The sequence below is a fragment of the Apteryx rowi genome, unplaced genomic scaffold (assembly GCF_003343035.1).
Source record: "Apteryx rowi isolate R43461 unplaced genomic scaffold, aptRow1 scaffold_433, whole genome shotgun sequence".
NCBI classification, from domain to species: Eukaryota; Metazoa; Chordata; class Aves; order Apterygiformes; family Apterygidae; genus Apteryx; species Apteryx rowi.
Window position 1 is genome coordinate 325,297 of NW_020450687.1, and position 21,657 is coordinate 346,953.

A 21,657-nucleotide genomic window follows, 5' to 3' on the forward strand; every position below is an offset into this window, starting at 1 on the left:
TGCAACAGTCTTAGAGCAATGAGCTGTTTCTCCAAACGGCTTGTTCAGTAAAATAGTGTCTGGTATGTTGTAAACAATTGCTGGTTTTATAGTGTGGAAATAATTTTGGATAGTGAACACTTATAAGGAGTTGTTTTTTTAAAAATGAGAGGAGTTATTGCTGTTTGTGGTCTTGTAAATCTAAAACACTTCTCTTTCCATGCTCTGGGTTTTCCCTTTTTATAAACTTTCCTCTTGGAAAGTAGTGAGGGATATTTTATAGTGCAAGCATAACAGTAATGTGCAAGAAGGGTGGTTCCTTTTTTGTTTGTTTTGATGACTCTAAGGAACAAAGTGAATTTTTTTAATGCAAAATTTCTTCCTGTCTTCTGTGTGTTTTGGGGGGTTTTGGTGTGTGTCGGGGGGGTTTCTTTTTTCTTTTTTCTTTTTTTTAAATACATCATAGAATAGGATCTCAAGATCCATAGTTTCTGTATATTAAGTGCTTTTTAAATCAATGGTAAAACTTAAGGCACAAGAAGACTGTGATGAAGATACATATGCAGTTATGTCCCTATATGTGAGATTGCAAAATTGAGGAATGTCACCTGTGATAGGGCATTTCTTTCTCTAAATCCTCCCCATCAGAGGATTTTATTTCAATGTATTAAAATTGGTGGTTAAGTAGAAGCACCCATTAAGATTTTGTGCTCAACACAAAACAGTATTTCTATATTTGGAAAGAAGTTTTATTTTGTGTCTTCCACAGTGAAATACCTGGGATTGTTAGCTATGTCCAAAATCCTGAAAACGCATCCAAAGTCAGTTCAGTCTCACAAGGATCTCATTCTCCAATGTTTGGATGACAAAGATGAGTCTATCCGGCTCAGAGCTTTAGATCTCCTGTATGGCATGGTATGTTTCTACATGTATTTCTCTTCCCCTCCGGTCCCTGTGACCCCTTAGTCCGGAGGCTGGTGTTTAAGAAAAACACCCAACTTCTTCTTCTTCCCCTCTCCCCGGTAGTGTTGTGGTAATAACTCACGTCTTTTCTGGCTCTTATGCCAAATAAAAGATCTGGCACAACCGAAGAGGACTTTAAAAACTTCCATTTTGACTGAAAGGAGTTAAGCTGAGCTCAGGCCCTGTGGAAGTCGACCGTAAGGCTGCTTTTCTAATGACTAAACCTTAGCTGCTGCTCTTGTCCTTCCTCAAGGCGTAAAGCGGGCTGTAGGCATATTGGGGTAGGCCTGTAATGTGCAGTGTAGCAGTCCCCATTGCAGCGCGCCATAGCGCGGGTCAACATGAGTTACAAAAAGTTTGGAGCACTCTAAAACAACAGGAGAGCCCAAAGACAGCTTTAAGCTCCTTAATTGCCTGATTAGCCCTTCACTGTAAGTTTTGTTATGCCTTTTAATGTCATGCGCAGAATCTCATGCTGGTGGCTTTCCTGTGTGCACCCAGTTCTGTGCGTGCATTCTGCAGCTGCCCAGGGCAGTCTGCAAAATGCCTCTACGCTGCAGGAGGAATCTTGTGGTGAGGAAAATTTGATCTCTGAAAGGGTTGTGGTTACGATTTGTAAAGCGTCTTTCACTCGACCTTTCCCCAGCCCTTGCACTATCCCACATAAAGGGATAATGGTAGATACCGTGTCTCCAAGCTTCCCACTTTAGAAGAGAAAGTAAAGAATAAGAAGGACGTTTTTTCTGGTATTACTCATGAGATGACAATAATTTCATTAAAATTGGATTAGGACAGTGGTTTTAATGTTATTGCAAAAAGAATTGGAGTTCTTTGTTAGTTCCAGGAGTTGAATTCTGCTTAGTCAAAAGATGGCGTAGGAGAAAGTCTATTGTTTTGCTCAACCCTGTCCCTGAGGAGAGTGCTGTATAATGAACTTTATTGCAAAAATATTTTTTCTTACGTTTTTGTTAGAGGTCTCCTTTACATGTTTGTTGAGAGATCATAGCCAGAAGCAGTGGGTCACAGCGACTGGTGATACTGAACATTTTGGTTGCTTTATTTAGACAAACAGGTTTCCAGAACAGAGTAGTGGAGCTGTGTTTTGAAATGCTAGAGTTCTGTTGGATGTAAATGAGTCTTCAAATTTCTTCAGTTTAGAAGCAAAAGTGTCTTAAGCTAATAATTTTTTTACGCTGGCAGAAGCAGAAAACTCATTTTCTCCTGGATTTCTGCATTATTGCTAGTAATTCTGATCCTTCTGATCAGGTTTTCCATTCCTTGGAGACTTTTAAAACTTGACTGGACCAGGCCATGAGCAAGTGATCTAGCCTTGAAGTAGGCCCTGCTTTGAGAAGGTGGTTGGGTTTAGATGATTTCCAGAGGTTCCTTCCAACTTAAATTTCTCTGTATTCTAGCCACTGGTGGCCTAAAAGAAGAGGTAGGTCCACTTCATCTAGCAGTGAACAAACTTGGTAGCTGAACTCCTTAGGTATGAGTGAAGATCTGCCTACAGACTGTTTACCATCTCTTGCATTCTGTTTTTATTGTTAAGAAATAACACAGGTCCATCAAAGAGTTAGCCGCTTTAATGCGATTAGAAGGATTTAGCAGCACAGCAAATGGCTTATTTTTTGTTCACCATCTCAATAACTCTTTGACAGGTATCGAAGAAGAACTTGATGGAGATAGTGAAGAAACTGATGATTCACGTGGATAAAGCTGAAGGGACGACATATCGGGACGAGTTGCTGACCAAAATCATAGATATTTGTAGTCAATCCAATTATCAATATATCACAAACTTTGAATGGTTAGTGTTTTTATGTGTCCACTTTGAAATCATCAGCAATGGTAATGCGTGATGGTCTGCTAATAAAATTGTGTCCCTTTCACTTCCTGTAGGTATATCAGCATTTTGGTGGAACTGACCCGACTGGAAGGCACACGGCATGGGCATCTTATAGCAGCTCAGATGTTGGACGTAGCTATCAGAGTTAAAGCTATTCGTAAATTTGCAGTTTCTCAAATGGCAATGCTTCTGGACAATGCTCATCTCATAGCCAGCAACACCCAGAGAAATGGAATCTGTGAGGTGCTTTATGCTGCTGCTTGGATATGTGGGGAGTTCTCTGAGTAAGTTTTGCAAACGGAAAGCTGGACGCCCTTTCAGTGGCTTGTTTTCAAGTGGAGATTCAGGTCACTATTATTCTTTTCTGTGGATTAAGTGTTGCATACTAGACTTGATTTCCATTCCGTTATTAAACAAAAACATAACCTCACTGATGTGAGTGGTGAAGTACAGAATGGCAGGAAGGTAGCTGGACTGCTAGACCCAGACTGTCCATAGAGTCGGAACTTAAAAATGCAACGAGTGCTCAGTTAGTGGAGAGAACGCTGCACTTCTATAGGCAGAAGCTGAAGTGCCCCCCACACACACCACCACCACCACCACCACCACCACCACACTCGCACACACACCCTTTTTGGTTTGTTTTTGTGTTTTTTTTCTGATAGGCTAAAGCTGTAAATTCTGTGTCGTGTTATTACTGCAGTCTGGAAGGGGAAAATATGCAGATAGCAAATGCTTACGTATTTGTAGCCTGTCCTATCTTTCTGCAGTACTTTGTATTGCTACCAAGATTTTCAACATTTCATCAGACAGAAGAATTAAGCTTTCTCCGTTGCTGTCTCTTTTATCGGTCCACTCTGTCTTTTTAGACACCTCGAGGAAGCAAACCAAACTTTAGAAGCAATGTTGAGGCCTAAAGTTACAACTCTACCAGGCCACATCCAGGCGGTTTATGTCCAGAACATGGTGAAGCTCTATGCATCCATCCTACAGCAGAAAGAGCAATCTGGGGAGAAGGAAGCAGCTCAAGAAATTACACAGCTGATGATTGAGCGTTTGCCTCAGTTTGTACAGAGTGCAGATCTAGAAGTTCAGGAGAGGGTAAGAGAACAGAATTACCGTGGTATTCAGCATACAAAATCTGTCATTTGCATTGGTTGCATGTATGTAATTCTCTGTGGATGTGCACACATGCTTTGTAAAACAGCGTTATCAATGGAACGTTGGTTTTATTCTGTGCTTTGTGTGACTCAGTAAAACAGACACTGTAGAATTAAAGAAGTGGGAAGAGTGGTGACATTTCCTGTCAGAGCCTGGATCTAATTCCAGTTTAATACTGTCTCTGAAGACTGCTTGCAAGAGTTTCACTCAAAAAGATTTAGTTTATGATTATGCAAGCATGAATGTCATTTAGCATGAATGTCATTTAGCATTCATTTGTATGCTTTCAATAGCATGAAACATCTGACAAACTTGAAGTCCATCTTCCAAGGTGGCAATTCAGAATGATATAAGGTGGCTACAGTGATTTGGTGATGTGCTAATAAGTTAATTAAAAAGAGCTGCCTTAAATATTGATGCCTGAAGTAGATTCCCAGGGCAGTCATGTTCTAAAACAAGCTGCCCTTATGTACATCAGAAATAACCATTGGGTGGAAGGTGAAAGAGATGAAGACCATTAACTGTAGTGTCTGGAAAAACAGAACATAATTCTCAAAGCTTTACTGTGGCTTGCTTAACTTGTCAGGCTTATATGGAGAATTCAATTTATTTTGGTTTTATGTGCAATATAGATTAAAAATAGCAAATGGTTACTTTATAGTAAAACATGATTAACTCAGCAGGAGATTCTCATTTGCATCCAGTGCTAAAAATGCTATGCGCTGCCCAATCTAAATGGGGAGCGGGAGAGAGGCTGTGCAGACAGGTGGGTGCTTCTGTGCTACATGACAAGTGCCCACAGTGAACCATAAAGAGTGGGACTACAGCCTCCTCAGCCCAACCCCACTACTCATTCCTTGATAAACCTACATTTTTGCTTTCAGTGTTCTTTTCATTAAAAAAAATAAAAAAAATCCACTTCTGAAAATCCAGTCTACTATGCACTTGGTTCTAGAACAAGCATTTTGTAAGGCCAAGTAAATAATACTGTATCCTATGGGGGAGAGAGAGGCACCTGTATTTTGGGTTGTATATTCAAAGCAATAATGAATTGGATGCAACTGGAAGAGAGGGTCCTGGATCTTTAACGTTTGCTCAAAACCTGTAGTTTATGGTGCTTCCCTTAATTCCCTCAGTGCAGTAGTCAATAAAGTTATCTTTTGGTGACTTCTCTTGCAATTGGGTTTTGGTTCAGTTGTTGATATTAGTTTTGAAATTACTTCTCCACTTGTTTTTTAGGCTTCTTGCATCTTGCAGCTAATAAAATATATTCAGAAGCTACAAATAAAAGAAGTACCTGTAGCTGAGGAAGTAATAGCCCTGTTTGCTGGTGAGCTGAACCCCGTAGCTCCTAAAGCACAGAAAAAAGTCCCAGTTCCTGAGGGGTGAGTTTCCTTCTCTCTCCCAAAGCCTTATTTAAATTTGTAAACTCTTAAACTAAGCATATGACTGGAAACACTGAAATACTCAAAGCTTCTGAGTAACGCTATATGTCTGTGTTCACTGTAATTCTTACAAGCTTGGACCTTGATGCCTGGATCAATGAACCTCCATCAGACAGTGAGTCTGAGGATGAAAAGCCCAAAACAATTTTTCATGATGAGGAACAAAGGCCTTCCAGACACAAACAGCCAGAAATAGATGAAGAGGAGCTGGCCAGAGTGAGTGAAGTTCAGAATGCTTTTTTCTTTATGTAACTCATTAATGAAGTTGAAAGTGCCGCTAAAGCAGTTGGAGCTGTTGTTGTGGATTCTCCATATGCAGCTGGGAGCACTCGGCTTTGTACAGCTTGGGGAATCTGATGATTTGATGTGAACAAAATTGAAGTATTTGAATCCAGATATCTTCCAGAAAAAGAAAAATCTATTTTTTGGGGGGGGGGGGCACACTTTTGAAAATACACCTGATATAACGTTCTTCTGGAAGCCTCGCTTGCCTATTTTGTCCAAATGGAAACAAGATCTTATAAAAACTTGGCCCTTGCTAGTTCTGAGCTGTTCTAAAAACCTGATGTGTAAACTGTGATGTATATTGTTCTGAGTGCTGTGGAGTAGATGTTTTGTAAAAGTTTATGATCACTTAATGAATTTTTTGATTGATGGGAGAGTATGGGTTTATTCTGTGCGAGTGCACTGTCTCTTCCCTGCAGAATTTACATCTTGCAATTAACTTAAGCGCAGGGTGCTAAGGATGGACACGTGCTGAGCTCTGCAACTAGTTTTTTGTTACATACCTCCGCCGTTCGTCTACCTTTTATTTTATCTCCCCCTACAAAAAAGGCCTCTATCAGCACAAAAAGAAACAGCTAAAAGCTTAGTACCTTTGATCATAGACTTCAGCACGTTCTGTTCATTACTATGCGATATGACTCTTCCCAGTAGTGATAACACCTCTCCTGCTTCTGACCTTTTTCCTATTTTGATGGAGAAAATTCTTTATTGACAAGAATCCTTACTTCTTCCTCTCTGTTGCAAAAACGAGGATAGAAACAATTGAACTGCCATCAAAATCTGGTATTCAGGAAGTTACTATCTCTAGTCCAGACTCAGAACATCCTTTCTTTACCTTTTGAGCAGTTTTAGTACTTTTATTTATATCCCAGCATATCTGGTAACTACAAAGCTCAACAGCTGTTTATTATAATCAATCTGTTTCACTGTAGTCTTTGCAAGTAGTTTTGCAATGTTCCACATATTCAGGGAGATCACACGTTGCACTCTGATGCCTTTTATCTGTCTCTGCTTATAAACAAACGTTATAACTACTACTACTACTATTATTATTATTTTTGTTTTACTTTCAGCGTCGAGAAGCCCGGAAACAAGAACAGGCAAACAACCCATTTTATATTAAAAGCTCTCCTTCCCCGCAGAAGGTGAGTGAGTCTGACTGAAAATCTATTGCTGTCCTCTCACGTAATTGTATGAAGGCTCTCTGAATGTCAGAGCTGCCCCTTCCCTCTGGGAAATTTCTGATTGCTTCCACTGCAGTTGTGATCGCTTGATACCCTAGCAGTTGGAGTGTTTACCTACAACTGTTTTCATAAGCCTTGTCTTTGTTGAGAAACCCACAAATGACCTTCTATCGTAAGAGCAGCCAGCTTTCAGTGGATCTCCAGTGGACCTCCAGTTTAGAACTAAATGCTGCAGAGATACTCTTGTCCTTCATGCCCCTGTCTGACAAATTCCTGTGCAGGTGGTTTGCCCCAGCTCTGGGGGATGGAAGGGTTCAGATTGCCAAGCACTTCATATAGAGCAGTGCAGGGAGAATGCAGTAACACTTTAAGGTCAGTAATTAATAGCCAATCCAAAACATGCCGGCTTAAACATGCAGTGTGTTTTCTGGATCAAAAGGTCACTGCAGTTTTTCTTGCCACTTCCTTTTTATTCTCTCACCTCTTTGGGGACGCAGCCTGTTTTATCTCCTTTATACCATAAGCACTGCCCCATTTCCTTCAACCTCGGTCTCGTAATTTGTCCTTTGAAGTGGCAAGTTACTACCAATCAAACACAAAATGAAAAGTTTTCAAAGAGTCGTAACAAGCCTTTTTCATGACTGTGGCAGAGTTAAAACACTACAGCTAGAAGTAAGGTCTTGCAGAATAGTTACCAATTGGCTCTAAAATAAATACACTCTGCTGCCTGATGGGGTTTAGTACTGAACTGTTTTGAAATGTGTCTGTATAGATATATATCTGATGATGCTCAGAATATAACAAATTTTCATTTGCCCAGCGATACCAAGACACTCCAGGTGTGGAACATATACCTGTGGTCCAGATCGACCTTTCTGTCCCCTTAAAAGTTCCAGGTAAGTGCAGCTAATCTTTGCAATGCATTATAGAAATTCAGTTAAGCAAAACTAATAGTTCCTTCTTAGTTTTTAAGGGCAGGGAGCATGCTTCCATTAGATTCTTAAATATCTCTCCTTAACTAATGTGCATTTGAGAATACAACTCGGCCTGAGAGAGAACCAGTATTTTCACAGAAGTGCTCTGCAGTCTGAGTGTACTTCCTCTCAAGACAGTATTAAAAGTAACTCTGTGATTAAGCATGTTGTACAGCCAAGTCTGCAACATAAACTAATCACTGTCCCATGTAGGAAACAGTCACATTTGGCATGTTTTAAAGGGCTGCCTTAGAGCTGATTTGTTACGTAAAGTACCAACGTTTAGCCCGTCTTTGTAATCCGCTTAATGTGGATGAGAATCAGAGAGCAGGATAGAGCTCTGTCCTATTTTTGAAGAGAGATGGAGTGTAGTAGCAAAGCTCCTGCTAGAAGGAGATGCTTTGTGAGATGATGTGGAACTGTAGAGAAGTGTTGATCCTTCTGATTCTGAGAAGCTAGAATCAAGGTTCACTCCTAACATATTGTTGCAGTGATCAGTGTTCATGTGGACTCTAGCCTGAAAGCAGTTTGGCTTCCTCTGCAGGAATGCCTATGTCTGACCAGTATGTGAAATTGGAAGAAGAGCGAAGACATAAACAGAAGCTGGAGAAAGACAAGAAAAAGAAAAAACAGAAAAAGGAGAAGAGAGGTAAACATCACCGCCATAACTCTCTGCACACAGAGAGTGAGGAGGATATTGCCCCAGCTCATCATGTTGATATCATCACAGAAGAGATGCCAGAGGTTAGTTGCCTGTTTGTGATGGTCTGAGCTGCAGGGCTTCTCTTCGTGCTTTTCTGAAGAGATTCCCCCTCCTTCCCTCTCCCCCCCCTCCACCCCCCAAGCAAATTGTCAACCAGTCTGGATTGTTGCAGTCCAAGAACTCTGATTTCTTGCAAAGCTGTTTAAGAAATGATTGATTGAGATAGTCCTAAGCCATTCTCTGCAGGGGGAGAAATGATTGCCTTTTTGTGTGCAAAAAGATGAAAAATGCCACTGAAGCTATTAAAAAACAATAAGCATCTCTGCTATAAAAGTAACGCTGTCCAAATAGCCGTTTCATTTATTATGCTTTGCTGCCTCACTCTGACATTAACTTGCTGTCTAGTCAGCAGGTTTGCAGCTGATTATAATTAATTGCACATGTTAATGATGTAATCTGTATTTGTTCCTAAAACTACTTTTAATCAAAACCAAACAGCAGCAATTCAAATCCTGCAGTTTGCGAAGAATGGTTTTCTTTTCTAAATTAATCTTATAACTAGATGCTGCATTCAACTGCACTGTTCGTATAGCTTATTTTGCCTGAACGCAAGCTGGCCTATTTCGTGCTTAGCAATCTAACAAGACTAGTTTGGGGGGATGTAGAACTTTAGCTTTAAAATTGCTTGTGGTTTACTACTTTAGTGGATGGTCTCTTTCTCTCTCCTGCAGAATGCATTGCCCAGTGATGAGGATGACAAAGATCCTAATGATCCATATAAGGCACTTGATATCGATCTGGATAAGTAAGTGACGGTTTCGTATGTGAATTTACTTAATTATTAACCAGAATGCATGAGGGCTAGTCTGGGGCAAAAGAGGCAAAGGCACTATCTACAGTTCATTAGGTGAGAAGACTAGTCTCTCTCCATGTCTTAGATGTAACTTTAGCTGATCATCCAGTTTGGGTTTCCGTTATGTTACTGGTAGTTCCTACTGCAGCATAGATGCTGAAAACTAAACTGCTAAAATAGTGGGAGTTCTGGGGGGGAGGTGTAGGGGGGGAGATGGGAATTTTTTGAATGAATGGATTCTGAAAGCAAAAGCGGCATAGTTGGGACTGGATTTAAGTGAGCCAGTCCAGTGAGCTTTTGGGTGTGCTGATATCTCTTTGATCCGACCCACGCTGGCACTGAGAACGTGACCTGCATTAGTCTGTGTGCATCTCAGAATCAATATACCCACAGCAAACCTGCATGCTGTGTGTTGTGTGAATTTGGGCAGTAACGACCAATCTGTAGCATCTCCGATGCGTGCGGACCTTTAGGGTAATGCCACAATCGAAATGTTGTTTTAATGTGATTGAGTGAGCTCCACGCCATAGCTTTGACCAGACTCTGGTCGCCATTCAGCCAGTGGAGCTGTTGCAGTACTGGTGCCCCAGGCTACAGTGCAGCAGACCCTGAAGCCATGCAGACCACCTGATGATTAGAAGCAGACTGTTAAATAAGCACATGGAGGTTGTCTTTTTTTTTAATGCTTCCTGTAGGGCTTTAAAGACTGTCTATCTACAGCCAGCATACACACATGCTCCGTGGTGCTTAAGCAACTTTAAAGTCTATTTCACTGTCCACAATTCTCAAAGAAATCTGTATGAGTTGGGCAGCACAGTTCCTTTAAAAAATGTGAGGTAGTGTGTTTAATAAGCAAAAGAGGAACAGATTTGGAAGGTGCCCCCTTCCTCCCACCCCGAATTGGCCACGTTCCTCTCTGAGTCTGTAGGGGACAAATATATAAAAGCAAATGAATTTATAACAGTAGAGTTGGTGTTTGCATGAGAAGCCTGAACAGCATAGAAAACACTAAGCAGTTTCTAAATGTTGTGCTCCAGGAGGCATCTTTGGGCTTTTGTATTGTTTCCATCCATTCTCCTCCTGTTTCACATGAGTCGCTGTGCTCTCCTGTCACGTTATCTCATATCTCTGTCCTCTCTCTTTCTTTCTGTGCTTGCACTGCTCTGTCTGTGTCACGCTCACATGCAGTCTGGTTTCAGGGAAGCCTTCCAGGTAAGAATATATCACGAAGTGGTTGGCCTTCTTTGTAAGGTTGGTTGGTTTCAGTGGACAGCATAAATACTCGAAGGGTCATGATACGATTGAAATCGTTGACCCTCACGTTTGTGCGAGACAACTTCATTGTTGACTTGCGGTTGCCACCCCTGTTCCTGTGCAGGTGTATGTGAAATAGTTTTGAAATGAGATCTGCTTACTGTTCAAACAGATGTGATCTTGCTGGCCTTTAGTGTGTCTGTTTTAAAGTAAAAACGGATCAAGTCCGGCACGTCTTACAACATAAGCGAAAAATTGAGGCGAGTGAGACCAAAAGAAATCTTCCTGAACTGGTGTTTGGTGCTCAGACATGAAAATTGATGTTAGCAAAAGTTTTAGAAAAAGAAGCAATCAGTGGGCTTTTTCCTCACTGATTTCTAGACAGTGTTTGACAAGAATGGAGAAATTTCTGAGATGGCTTTTTTTCTCTCCAAGTAATAGATTTTGGACACTATGTAAATCTGAACTACCAGCCATGCTTTTGGAAACAGTTATCTGAAATAAAATGCACCTTTTTAATGTAATGGTTGAACACAGATTCAGAACATAAACTTCCAAAATGAAACGATTCATTGTTTAAAATTTTTTCCAATCAGTTACCTATTCACTGATAACAGAAACCATGCCTTTCGAGGGCTGTTTGAGCCAGCCAGTCAGTTCACAGCTTGAATTGCCACACTATTGCAAATGCTTTCTCCTGTTTTACTTTTCTGCTCTTCCTTTGAGAGTGGTTTCGTAGACATGCAACATAATGCTGTGTGCCTGTATTCTTCTGTATGTGTTATTCAGCCTGCAAGTGTGTAGTTACCATTTTAAGGGTGTTTGGGTCTTAGCAAGAGCTAAGCTCTCAGTCACCTGCAAAATGTTTCTATCAACTTCTAATCCATGAGTGCAGTGCTACAGTTGCATGAATAAACCTTTCTTGGGGTACAAAAATATGCAGTGTTTGAAATTTTGGGGCCCAGCTGTTTATAAACAAAGCTTACCGTGTCCTGGAAGTTCAGCACATAATCCGGGCTGTGGGAGAGACTGTCCCACATATGGGAGACTGTCCAACATTACCTCACGAGGGTAATGGTGTCTCTATTTTTAAGACCCTTAGCAGACAGTGAGAAGCTGCCAGTGCAGAGACACAGAAATGCTGAGAACCTGAAGTCACCAGACTCAGAAGCTCCCCTTGCAGAGAAGAAGAGCAAGAAACCCAAAAAGAAGGAAAAGAAACACAAAGAAAAAGAGAGAGACAAAGGAAAGAAAAAAGAGAAAGAGAAAAAGGTAGTAGAGGAAGAAGAAGAAAAAAAGGTAATTCTCCAAGACATGCATTCTGTTAGAAAATGCTGTTCTAGGCTGTATATATTGCTGGGTGTTTTGTGTTTCGGTTGTCAAATGTGACTGTTCCTAAACAACAAACAGCTGAATGTTTTCAATTTTTCTTTTCCTTAAATTGCTACTACCATAACTGCATGTGTTTAAAGATTTCTGTTACTAAAAGTAAAGCTTAGCCTTATCAGCAGACTTCAGCTTACAGCAGCTTCTGCTGCAGATCTTCTGGATCTAATTTCCAAGTTGAGTTCGTTGATATTTTGTCAGTTTTTAAAGCAGGGAACTCTCTTTAGTGAAATATCTGGAACTCGCCTTCATACTATATCCTGCCCCCATATGTTTTGGGATTTTTTCAGCTAAAACTTGGCATTAATTGGCAGTTACTCTGAAGACTCAACTATCCTTTTTGTAAACCAGTCTACAGAGATGCAAGTTTCCTCTAAGTCACAGCCCACGTGCTTTAAATGCCTGTAGATGTTGCAGTTTTTAGGGGAACTCAGTCTTCAGCATATCTGGCATTTGCTGCCACCTCTACTAATGGTTTCAGGCATTCTAGATGTGTCCTTTAGGAACTTAGACTTTGAGCAACTGATTTTGCAGGAGCCCTCAAATAGTTGTTGGATGTAAATTTGCAATTACTATCACCTATGTCCAGATTTTAAATGTGCTGAAAGGCTAAAGTTAAGCTCCTTGAACTATTTGCTCCTAAATCCATTACAGCATCTGTCTTTGTGAGCATTTTGGAGATGCATTTCCATGAAAGCTTTATGTTTTAATTTAATAAATGAATTTTTTAAGAGTAGTATCAAAACAACCGCAATGGTTTTCTTTTCTCTTGGATTTCAGGGGGAAGACTTGGATTTCTGGCTCTCCACTGCTCCACCACCTGCCTCCACTTCCCAGCCACAGGTAGACATCTTACGTGTCAAAGAAACTTTTTCTGATCTTAGTCTTAGCTGTGATACGAGTGCCTTGTCACGCTGCAGGAGAGAAGGGACAGACAGACTTCATCTCCTCAACTTATTGCCATGAAGCAGTGGAATTTTATCTCGCCAGTTGACAGGCGCTAACTGGAGGTTTCAAGCTTTCTCTACTGTGCAGATCAGTGAAACACAGCTACAGGCTGTGATGGGATTTGAATTATTATCAACTAAGGATTTATTTCCTAGTGTGAACTAGGCACTAGCAGTATTAATAGATCTGAGAGATCTAGATCTATGAGATTTCATGTAGATCAACAGAAAAATATGAGTTTTGGTGGGAGAATTTTGACAAAGAGACAGGGAATATAAAAGTTCTGATTCCTTCAAGGAGATCTGTGTCTTGTTCTGGAGTGATCATGTTTGCCAAGTTTCAGAGATCTCTAATGAAAGGCTTTGTACCATGTTAGTCTAATATAGTTCTTGAAACAACAGGAGGGTTTTTACAGAGGGGGACAGCAGGGGAGTATCACTGTTGAGATTTCTTTTTGGCTGGGATTCAGCTGTTTTGACTGTGTTCAGTTAGTGTCATAACCCTTCTGATCATCTGTGCAGAGCGAGCCTGAAGTGAGTGCTGCTGTTGTGGCTGAACCTGAAGGGGTAAAAAAAGAAGAAAGGGAAGAGCGAGAGGAAGAGGAGGAGGAGGATGAAGGAAAGGTAAGTGGTTTAAGTTGTTGACACCTTTAGCCATGTTTTTCTCATGTTCCTCATAAATAAGCTCATGGGGATTACCAGCAGCGCTCTATTCAGTGCAGTGACCATCTGCAAGTAGGCAGCAGTGGGCATTATGTCCTTTGGGAGCTCTCATCACTTCATAACGAGAGGTTTGGTTGTTCCTTGAACCAAGGATCAGCTAGCAGTTTCAAGGCTGCGCTTCAAGTCAGTTGAAGAGATTTGGCCTTCTGTCGCCTGCTGTGAGTTAAGGCATGGCATCTGACTGTGAAGCAGGGTGCAGGGGTGTACTGGGACTCAACACAGAATGGTTAGTGGGGTGTAGGAACGAGGGCTCTGTTTCAGACTTCTACAGTGGCAGGAAACTATGCTCCGTCTTCCAGGAGGTTGCTTCCTGTGTGTGGAGTGAGAGCCAAAGAGTTGAAGTGTTGGTAGAGGGCTCATGATGTGGTGTCTGGAAAGATGGGGGTTTCTTTTAAGGGTTTGTTGTAGCTTCTTATTCTTTTTGGTAGAAATCCTCCAAGCATAAGAAGAAAAAGCACAAGAAAGAGAAAGAAGAGAAGTCCAAGAATAAAAAGAAATCCAAAAAGAAGCATCATCACAGTGAGGAGGAGGCAACAGAGTCAGTACAGAATGGAACACTAGATGATGAACCACTACCAGTGAGTAGCTCTGCGCTGGCAACTCTAGCCTTGGGGAAGAGGCAGGAGCTAAACAGTGTTTGGGGGAAGGAGGATGACACTTCAGAGAATTTAGTTCTGTTATACTGTGACTGTAATTTCTTTCTTGTTTTTTCAGCCTATGTCCAGTTACCGCCTTCTTGCTGAAAATCCTTACATTAAAATGGTGAGCTTTTTGGTGTTCAAATACAAATAACTTCCTCTCTCTTTTCCTTCTCTCAGAAAAGAAGGGAATACCCTACATAATACTCAGAATAATATAGCAGTTTACGTAGACACCATTTAACGGAAGAGCTGTTTAAATCCCAGCAGCTAGAAAACTAACAAGGTTCCATCCCCATTCCTTTGGTTGTCTCGCTTAACCAGTTTTTTGAGCTGATATTTTCCCACTGCTCAGCAGTACTGTAGAGCTCATCACCAGTGTGCTTTTCATTATCCTATAACTGTGTCAAATTACCTACTCTTTGAAGCTTGCCATGTTCTGGTGCTGTGCTGTTTGAGGTTTCTAAAGCATCTCTGAGATTTTTTTTATTTTTTTTTTTTCCCCCTTCATTTGCAGACCTACGATATTCAGGGAAACCTGCAAAATGACAGTCAAGTTACTGTCTCTGTTATCTTTGAGAACAAAAGCACTAGCTTCCTGAAGAGCATGGAACTAAATGTCCTGGACTCTCTCAACACTAAAATGCTTCGACCAGAAGGGTCATCAGTACACGATGGGATACCTGTGCCCTTCCAGCTACCCCCTGGTATGACAAGCTTTGTGCAGGGTTCTTGGAATATGTTTAGTCCTGCACTGCCCTCCTGTGGAAAGAATTGTTTGAGCTTCTTACTATTTTCTAGAAAGACATGTCCCTCTGCCTGGGTGTTCATTACGCTTTCACACAATTTGTTGAAGGTAAACCTTTTGACAGTATGGCTATAAGCACAGGTGGGTCTGTATAGCAAGAGCAAAGTCTGATGTAGAACTGGGAGTCCGAGTGTCCAAGTTTTTTTTCGCATTACCGCATGCTGGCACACCTTGGAACATGCCAGTATCACCAGCTACAGGCATCCCAAAATCATGAGAAGAACTTTGCCATGAGATTTAAAATGAAACAAAAATATAGACGGATTTCTTTCGTGCTGGTCCTTGAACCATTAGAGTCTACTCCGGATTTATTTGCAAGCTTTTGTCCACTATTTTAATGACAGAGGTCATTTGCAGTGAAAGTTTGCAATAAGTACCTAGTCACTTGAATGGGGAGCTGAGCCATTAGGAAATACTGGACACTAAGATGAAGGATAAAGGCAGGACCTAGTACAGTTGAGTCACTGAACTACTTTCAATTTCCTTTTCTTTGTAGATGAGTTGATTGGAATACTGAAACACCTCACAGAAGTTTTCTGGGATTTAGTGATTTCTAGAATGCTTTCCATGGAAAGCAATGGGATCATATTTTTTTTCATTCTGTATAAGGCAGTTCTTGACATAGGCTTATAGATTAAAAGAAAAACATTAGAAACAATTATTTCTGTTAATTATTTGGAAAGTCATATATCTTTCAGTTATACAAATTGTGTAAACATATTGCCCCTGTGACACGTTTTGCACAGGTACTGGCTCAATAACCTCTACCAAAAGCCAGCACTGTTGCTCTTCAGAGACTCAAAAATTAAGTGCTGTAACACTTTTAATTCACAAGAGGAGTTGTGCAGATAACTCCATTCCAGCTCCTCGGAAAACTTCACACTTAGTTGGGTGAAAAATGGTCAATACATAAAGCTTAACTCCTTGCGGTCAGTTTAGTCTAGTCACTACTTAGACATGGAAATCATTTTCTGACCTGACTTCTCCCTCTCTTCTCTTCATGCTAGGAATCTCTAATGAAGCCCAGTTTGTGTTTACACTTCAGAGTATTGTTATGGCTCAGAAGTTAAAAGGAACACTGTCCTTTATAGTCAAAGTAAGTGGAACTTTAAACTCCGTGCTTCTGCTTCCTTTGGAACTGCATAAGGGAGCTTGACATGAGTGGAAGGCACTGCTTTAGAGCTTCTCTTAGGCATCATTTCATCTCTGCTGCACCAGCCCATTCTGTGATGTGAGAAGTATTTTACATGGCATCTTGTGCAAAGAGTGTCCTGAGTTACTACGTAAGCATGTCCTAAATTGTCATTCCTGGCAGCGTGTGAGCAATGCAGCCTGAAACATTTGCCACCTTGTCAGCTAGAAAAATCACTGCAGTGATGTATCTGCCAGGAAAGAGGAGGAGGGCAACCAACTAGCAAGAGATGCAACCCAGAGTCTCAATAACCCAAAGATCAGTTGGATACTGCTTCCTGGGACAGGGCTGGAAAAAATAGTAATAAGAATTAAGATAGAACTAATAGGGATGGAAACTGAGCAAGAGTGGGGTTAGCTGGAGGCATTGTTTATAAGTATTGACCTGGTTTGAAGAATGTGTGAGTTTCTAATCTTATTTCAATAAAACTATTAGTCAAGGAACTACATGAACGGCTCAAAGGAAGTGAATGGAGGCAGAGTCAAAAATTACCTGTTTTAAGAGCTTCTTCAAAATAGTAAATCAGTCCTATTTCTAGTACTTGAGAGTTGGGAAGTACTGATTTATTATTTTGCTTGGGAAATAGTGAACTGTAATACCGCATCTTCGAGTGCTGGTGTAAATTGAATCTGCTTGATATATTTCAGCAGGGTGAGATTGAAAATGTAGCCAGATCCATCCAGTTATGTGTCCTTTTACTGCTCTAGGTGTATGCATCAAACTCCCTGCCCAAATTTTGTGTCTCAGAGTGGCATTATGTTGTAGCATGGTGGTCACCCCCCTCCTCAAACTGATCCTTCAGGACCTGACAGGGTATATCAAAGGGAATCGAGCCTTAGTAGTCTCATCTGCGCCTGTTCGGTAGATGGGGGTGGTACCTCCTCTTGCTGCCTCGGGGCTCCCATTCATCTCCTTTCCTTTGACCTGTTGCAGAATGATGAAGGTTCAACCCATGAAAAACTAGATTTCAAATTGCACTTCAGTTGCGCTTCATACTTGATCACGACGCCTTGCTATAGGTAAGTGCCATCCAGGAGGCACCTCACAACATTGGTGCTTTTGCCACCCATATGAAGCTGAGCTTTGGCTGCAGGCCGTCTCTGCAAGATACGCAGCATGCTTTTGACTTTGGCTGCTCATGATCGCTTTTGTTACAGTTCTCTTCTGTAATGTCTGACTTTTAAAATCTGTCCGCCAATTTGTTTCAAGTGATTTTGAAGAAGGGGCATTGCCCCGCAGGCTAGCAGATGTGATGTGGAAGTAGTGGTGTTTGAGATCATAGGGTTCTCCAGTGCAGTCTGGAGTATGGTTCCCATGTTTGCTCTAACCCCCTTTTCCTACTAGAACTTAGTAGTACTTGGACTTCTGCATCCTGAGATATCTTAAGGTCTGCATGGGGCTAACGTGGCAGATTTCACTTGAATTTGTAGCACAAGTGTTTACTTTCCTTCCTGTTTTGCAGTGATGCTTTTGCCAAGCTCCTAGAGTCTGGGGACCTGCACATGAGTTCTATTAAAGTAGATGGAATTAGCATTTCTTTCCAGCATCTACTGGCAAAGATCTGTTTTCATCATCATTTTTCAGGTGAGTAGTCTTCAGCGCAGAACCTTCTGCAAAATTTCATGTTCTGAAACTTCTCCTGTGCTTGGAGAGCGTGCAACACTCTGTGGTCTCGATGTCAGAACAAGATGCCCAGATTAAATAAATCTGGGAGAGGAATTTTTGCCAATTTTGTAATATATCGGTGTCCTCAAAGCTTGTGGATATTGTCGTCTGCCCTCCCCCCCATCCCTTCCCAAAATGAGCTCTCCTTTGGGTCCTTGTGGCTTTCGTCCAGTCCTGAGAGGCACATTGCAGGTATCAAGGGAGTAGCTTGCTTGTAGTTAGGGCTGTAACTGTTCTCCGGAGGATGTCCTTCATCTCCAGCGCTTCATCCTACCTCTTTCCTCTATGTTTTGTTTCAGTAAGGTAGAGATGGAGCTACTTTGAGTTTGGACTGACAAGAAATCCCAATTTAATTGAAACATGGGGATTGAGTAAAGCAAAACAAATGGCTATTTCATCATGTTCTGGCGTATGCGCAAGACGCTGCCTGATTGAAAGTATTTCTAGGGAAGAAATCTACATTCTGACTAGTGTTTTTGCCACAGAACCTTTGCAGCTTACTTAAGACATATGACTAATCTCAGAATTGCAAAATATCCCAGCTAGGAGGAGATCGACACGTACGCCATGTTAACCCTGGCTCCCTCCTCCCCTCAGTAGAAGTTTCTATTCCTTGAGGCCAGGCAGAGCAGTAGCCCCTCTTCATGGGAAGCAAATGTTATTAAAAAAGTTGCACAATAAATTAAAACTGCTGCTTTCTTTATAGTTGTGGAACGCGTTGATTCTTGTGCATCAATGTACAGTCGTTCTATCCAAGGTCATCACGTCTGCCTACTGGTAAAAAAGGTGAGAGCGTTATAATCTGAAACGAGATGCTCAGAGACACTAAATCTGTAGCCTTTCCCTCCCTAAAGGGAAGAGAGAAATATTCCCGTCTAATTCTTCTGGGGACATCATGGGCCATTTGATTCATGTGGCCCATCCAGCAGTCTTGTCCGCGCTGCTGCCTAACCTGTACCTCCTTGATGGTTTCCTGTTGCCCATCCCATACCTGATGGGTAGTAGCAGTGCTGGCAGCTCCCCTGAACTGACCTCTTGTCTAAGCCTGCTTCCTTCCCGTGCAGGAGATACTGTGCAGACTCCCTTGGCTGTTTCTAGTCCGCAGGCTTCCCTGGGAATAGAGTTGTGCCCGCTTAAAGGAGAAGCTAATGGATTTCTCTTTTCTTTTTCTTTCCAAGGGAGAGAACTCCGTATCCGTAGATGGCAAATGTAGTGATTCCACTCTGCTTAGCAACTTGTTGGATGAGATAAAAGAGACATTGTCCACGTGCTGAATATTCCTTACAAAATACTCCAACTACAAGAAACACACCTAATGTGTAAAGACATGCAGACCCAAGTGTTAAGTTTCTCCCTCGTACGCATGTACTATCCCGGGGCACGTGCTTTTCAGTTAACTCCACCATTGTTTGCCGTTTAGACATTTTAAGGCTGTATGTTACCTTTTTCTTTCAAAACTTTTTACAAACTGTGGTGTTAACCCTTTCTAGCCCAAAGAGATCCTGGCGACATGACTGGAGGAGGGAGGGAGGGAGGGAGGGGCGGTATTTATTCAGCAGCTCATGATGATCCCATAAACCTTGCCATCTCTGCAGAGTTGGGGACTAAGCAGAAGTTTCTCAACAGCAGCACAGTCTGTTGCTTGTGCTTATTCCTGGGGAAGGTTGACTTGATCCTTAGCTGTGGAATATGTCTTCAGGGCTGCTGTAGTCGATGTATATTTTTAGCAGAGGCTGGTGCTGGACCTGAAGGCCTCTTTTTTTTTTTTTCTAATATAATTGTTGTTGTTGTTGTTCTCTCAAGCGCAGAAAGATCCATTGTGATCAGCATATAAACATCCTCCATCTCCTAGGGCTAATCTAAATGAGCCTGGTGAGAATTGGGACGTTTTGGAGTTTCTGTTTATAGTAGTTGCCTTGAGCCTTAACCTTCTTCTAGTGACAGTTGAAAGAATAGAGGGTGAGTGCGTAAAACACAGGCTGAAAGCATTGCTGTTTGGTTATCTGCTCCCGTTCCCCCCCTTGTCCCCTCCCTTCCCCTCATGAGATCTATCATGCCTCCCCCCTTTGAGCAGTCTCTGCTAATACATTTTATGAGTCCACCTAATTTCACATTCCTGAAAAGTCAGTGTAGCAAGAAACTGGAAATCCAAAGGGGTCTGTTCCTGCTTTTTTTTTTTCTTTTTTAATCATTTTGCTCACCAGCTGAGGTTGACCACTACCAGGTTAGAGAAATGTCCACGCGCGTAATCCCTTGTACTCCGAACCGCACACTCAGCCCCGTTCCCTCCCTCTGTGCTGGGGCATCAGAGAGGCTGCGGCGTTGCGGCAGTCCCCGTGGCTCGCACGGCCTGCGGCTTTGCAGTGGTGGGTGCGGATTTAGCAGCACAAATGCAACTGGGTCCCCACAACGAAGGTGTCCTTGCCTGGATGGATGGGAGGGAGGGGTTGGTGAGGGAGCAGCACAGACTTGTGTTAATGTTACAGGTTACTTTTGAAGGAGGAAAAGGAGAGTCGGCGAAGTGAAGCCCATTCTGCACTATGGAAATCATGTGGGATCACTGACTGGAAGGGGATGTCCTTGTCCTGTACAAATCTCCTTAATTCATGTCCTTTTCCAGAATCTCTTGCTGTAAATTTTTTTTTTCCCAGTTCTTTCCGTTGCAGTTCCATACCCAGCACACTGAGAACATGCTTGAACGGTTTTACTTTGAGGCACGGGTCAACAACTGTTGGTTGCTATTCCCGAGAGGGCCCCTAGGGAGGAGTTAGGCTTGTCTGCACCTTCCCAGCACCACCACCACTCCAGCAGGTGTCAGCAATGCCCAGTAGACTTTAACGAAAACCCTACGCAGGGAACAGGATAAAGCGTTGATCTTATCCTTTGGGTTAATGTCATGTACTTTAAGCGTGTATTGTGCTCTTTACACTCTTCCCATATTAGGGTGTTTTTTTAAAGGCTCTGCTGTGGTTTTATTGCTAGGACCAGCTTTGTCTTCTGACTGCACTCGTGTGCTGCAGGAATTCTTTTGCAGCAGGCTTCACTGCTGGTGAAGTGCTAGTCTTTGGTATTGGTCAACCTCCGTTGGTTAGCCAGTTTGTGTATTAGAAACTGAACATATTAAAATTGTCTTAAAGGATAATGTTCCTCGATTAGTGTTTTTTTTTTTTTAATTCATGGATGAAAACTGTCACTTTAGCATGTAGAGTCTTCTCTTACAGAATCCTGTGCAGTGATTCTAGACTTTTGAAACTGTATGATGTGTTACATTCACAAAATTATTTGCTATCAACATTCCCTTGAAAAGAAAAAGAAAACATACCACAAGCTGCTGTAATGATTTTGTGTCAAGATGATCCAATAAACTTTCAAAACAAAGGTATCTTTTGGGGCTTTTAAGCAGTCATTTTATAAGACTCTTCCAGTTTGTATGTGCTTGAAAATACATTTTGTCAATAGTCTGTTTTGCCAGTCGCTGAAATGCAGATAACCCTGCAATGAACATTGCGTTTCACCACTGTCAGATATTGCAAATGCTGTATACTAACCAAGGGAAACATTTGAGCATCGGGTTGTTTGACGTGGATGTACCCCAGATCTGAAGTGTTCGGGTCTTTTGGGGACTCTGGAGGAAATGAGAAGTTGTTT

The 21,657-nt window shown here is 41.7% G+C and overlaps 1 protein-coding gene across 1 annotated transcript in view; it reads left to right on the forward strand.

The window, feature by feature from the left end:
• The window catches only part of AP3D1 (adaptor related protein complex 3 subunit delta 1), a 46,348-nt gene extending 24,957 nt beyond the window's left edge, over positions 1-21,391 (forward strand). Inside the window, exons 12-32 of the mRNA XM_026076517.1 lie at positions 749-894; positions 2,604-2,752; positions 2,845-3,075; positions 3,661-3,892; positions 5,192-5,337; positions 5,472-5,613; positions 6,756-6,827; positions 7,687-7,762; positions 8,385-8,584; positions 9,275-9,348; positions 11,745-11,949; positions 12,817-12,879; positions 13,506-13,607; positions 14,135-14,284; positions 14,421-14,468; positions 14,862-15,051; positions 16,160-16,248; positions 17,278-17,363; positions 17,807-17,928; positions 18,716-18,795; positions 19,188-21,391. Of these exons, the coding sequence (XP_025932302.1) occupies positions 749-894; positions 2,604-2,752; positions 2,845-3,075; positions 3,661-3,892; positions 5,192-5,337; positions 5,472-5,613; positions 6,756-6,827; positions 7,687-7,762; positions 8,385-8,584; positions 9,275-9,348; positions 11,745-11,949; positions 12,817-12,879; positions 13,506-13,607; positions 14,135-14,284; positions 14,421-14,468; positions 14,862-15,051; positions 16,160-16,248; positions 17,278-17,363; positions 17,807-17,928; positions 18,716-18,795; positions 19,188-19,283 (2,699 nt within the window). The 3' untranslated portion in view covers positions 19,284-21,391. The remainder of the gene's footprint in view (positions 1-748; positions 895-2,603; positions 2,753-2,844; positions 3,076-3,660; positions 3,893-5,191; positions 5,338-5,471; positions 5,614-6,755; positions 6,828-7,686; positions 7,763-8,384; positions 8,585-9,274; positions 9,349-11,744; positions 11,950-12,816; positions 12,880-13,505; positions 13,608-14,134; positions 14,285-14,420; positions 14,469-14,861; positions 15,052-16,159; positions 16,249-17,277; positions 17,364-17,806; positions 17,929-18,715; positions 18,796-19,187) is intronic.
• Positions 21,392-21,657: the final 266 nt, after the last annotated feature.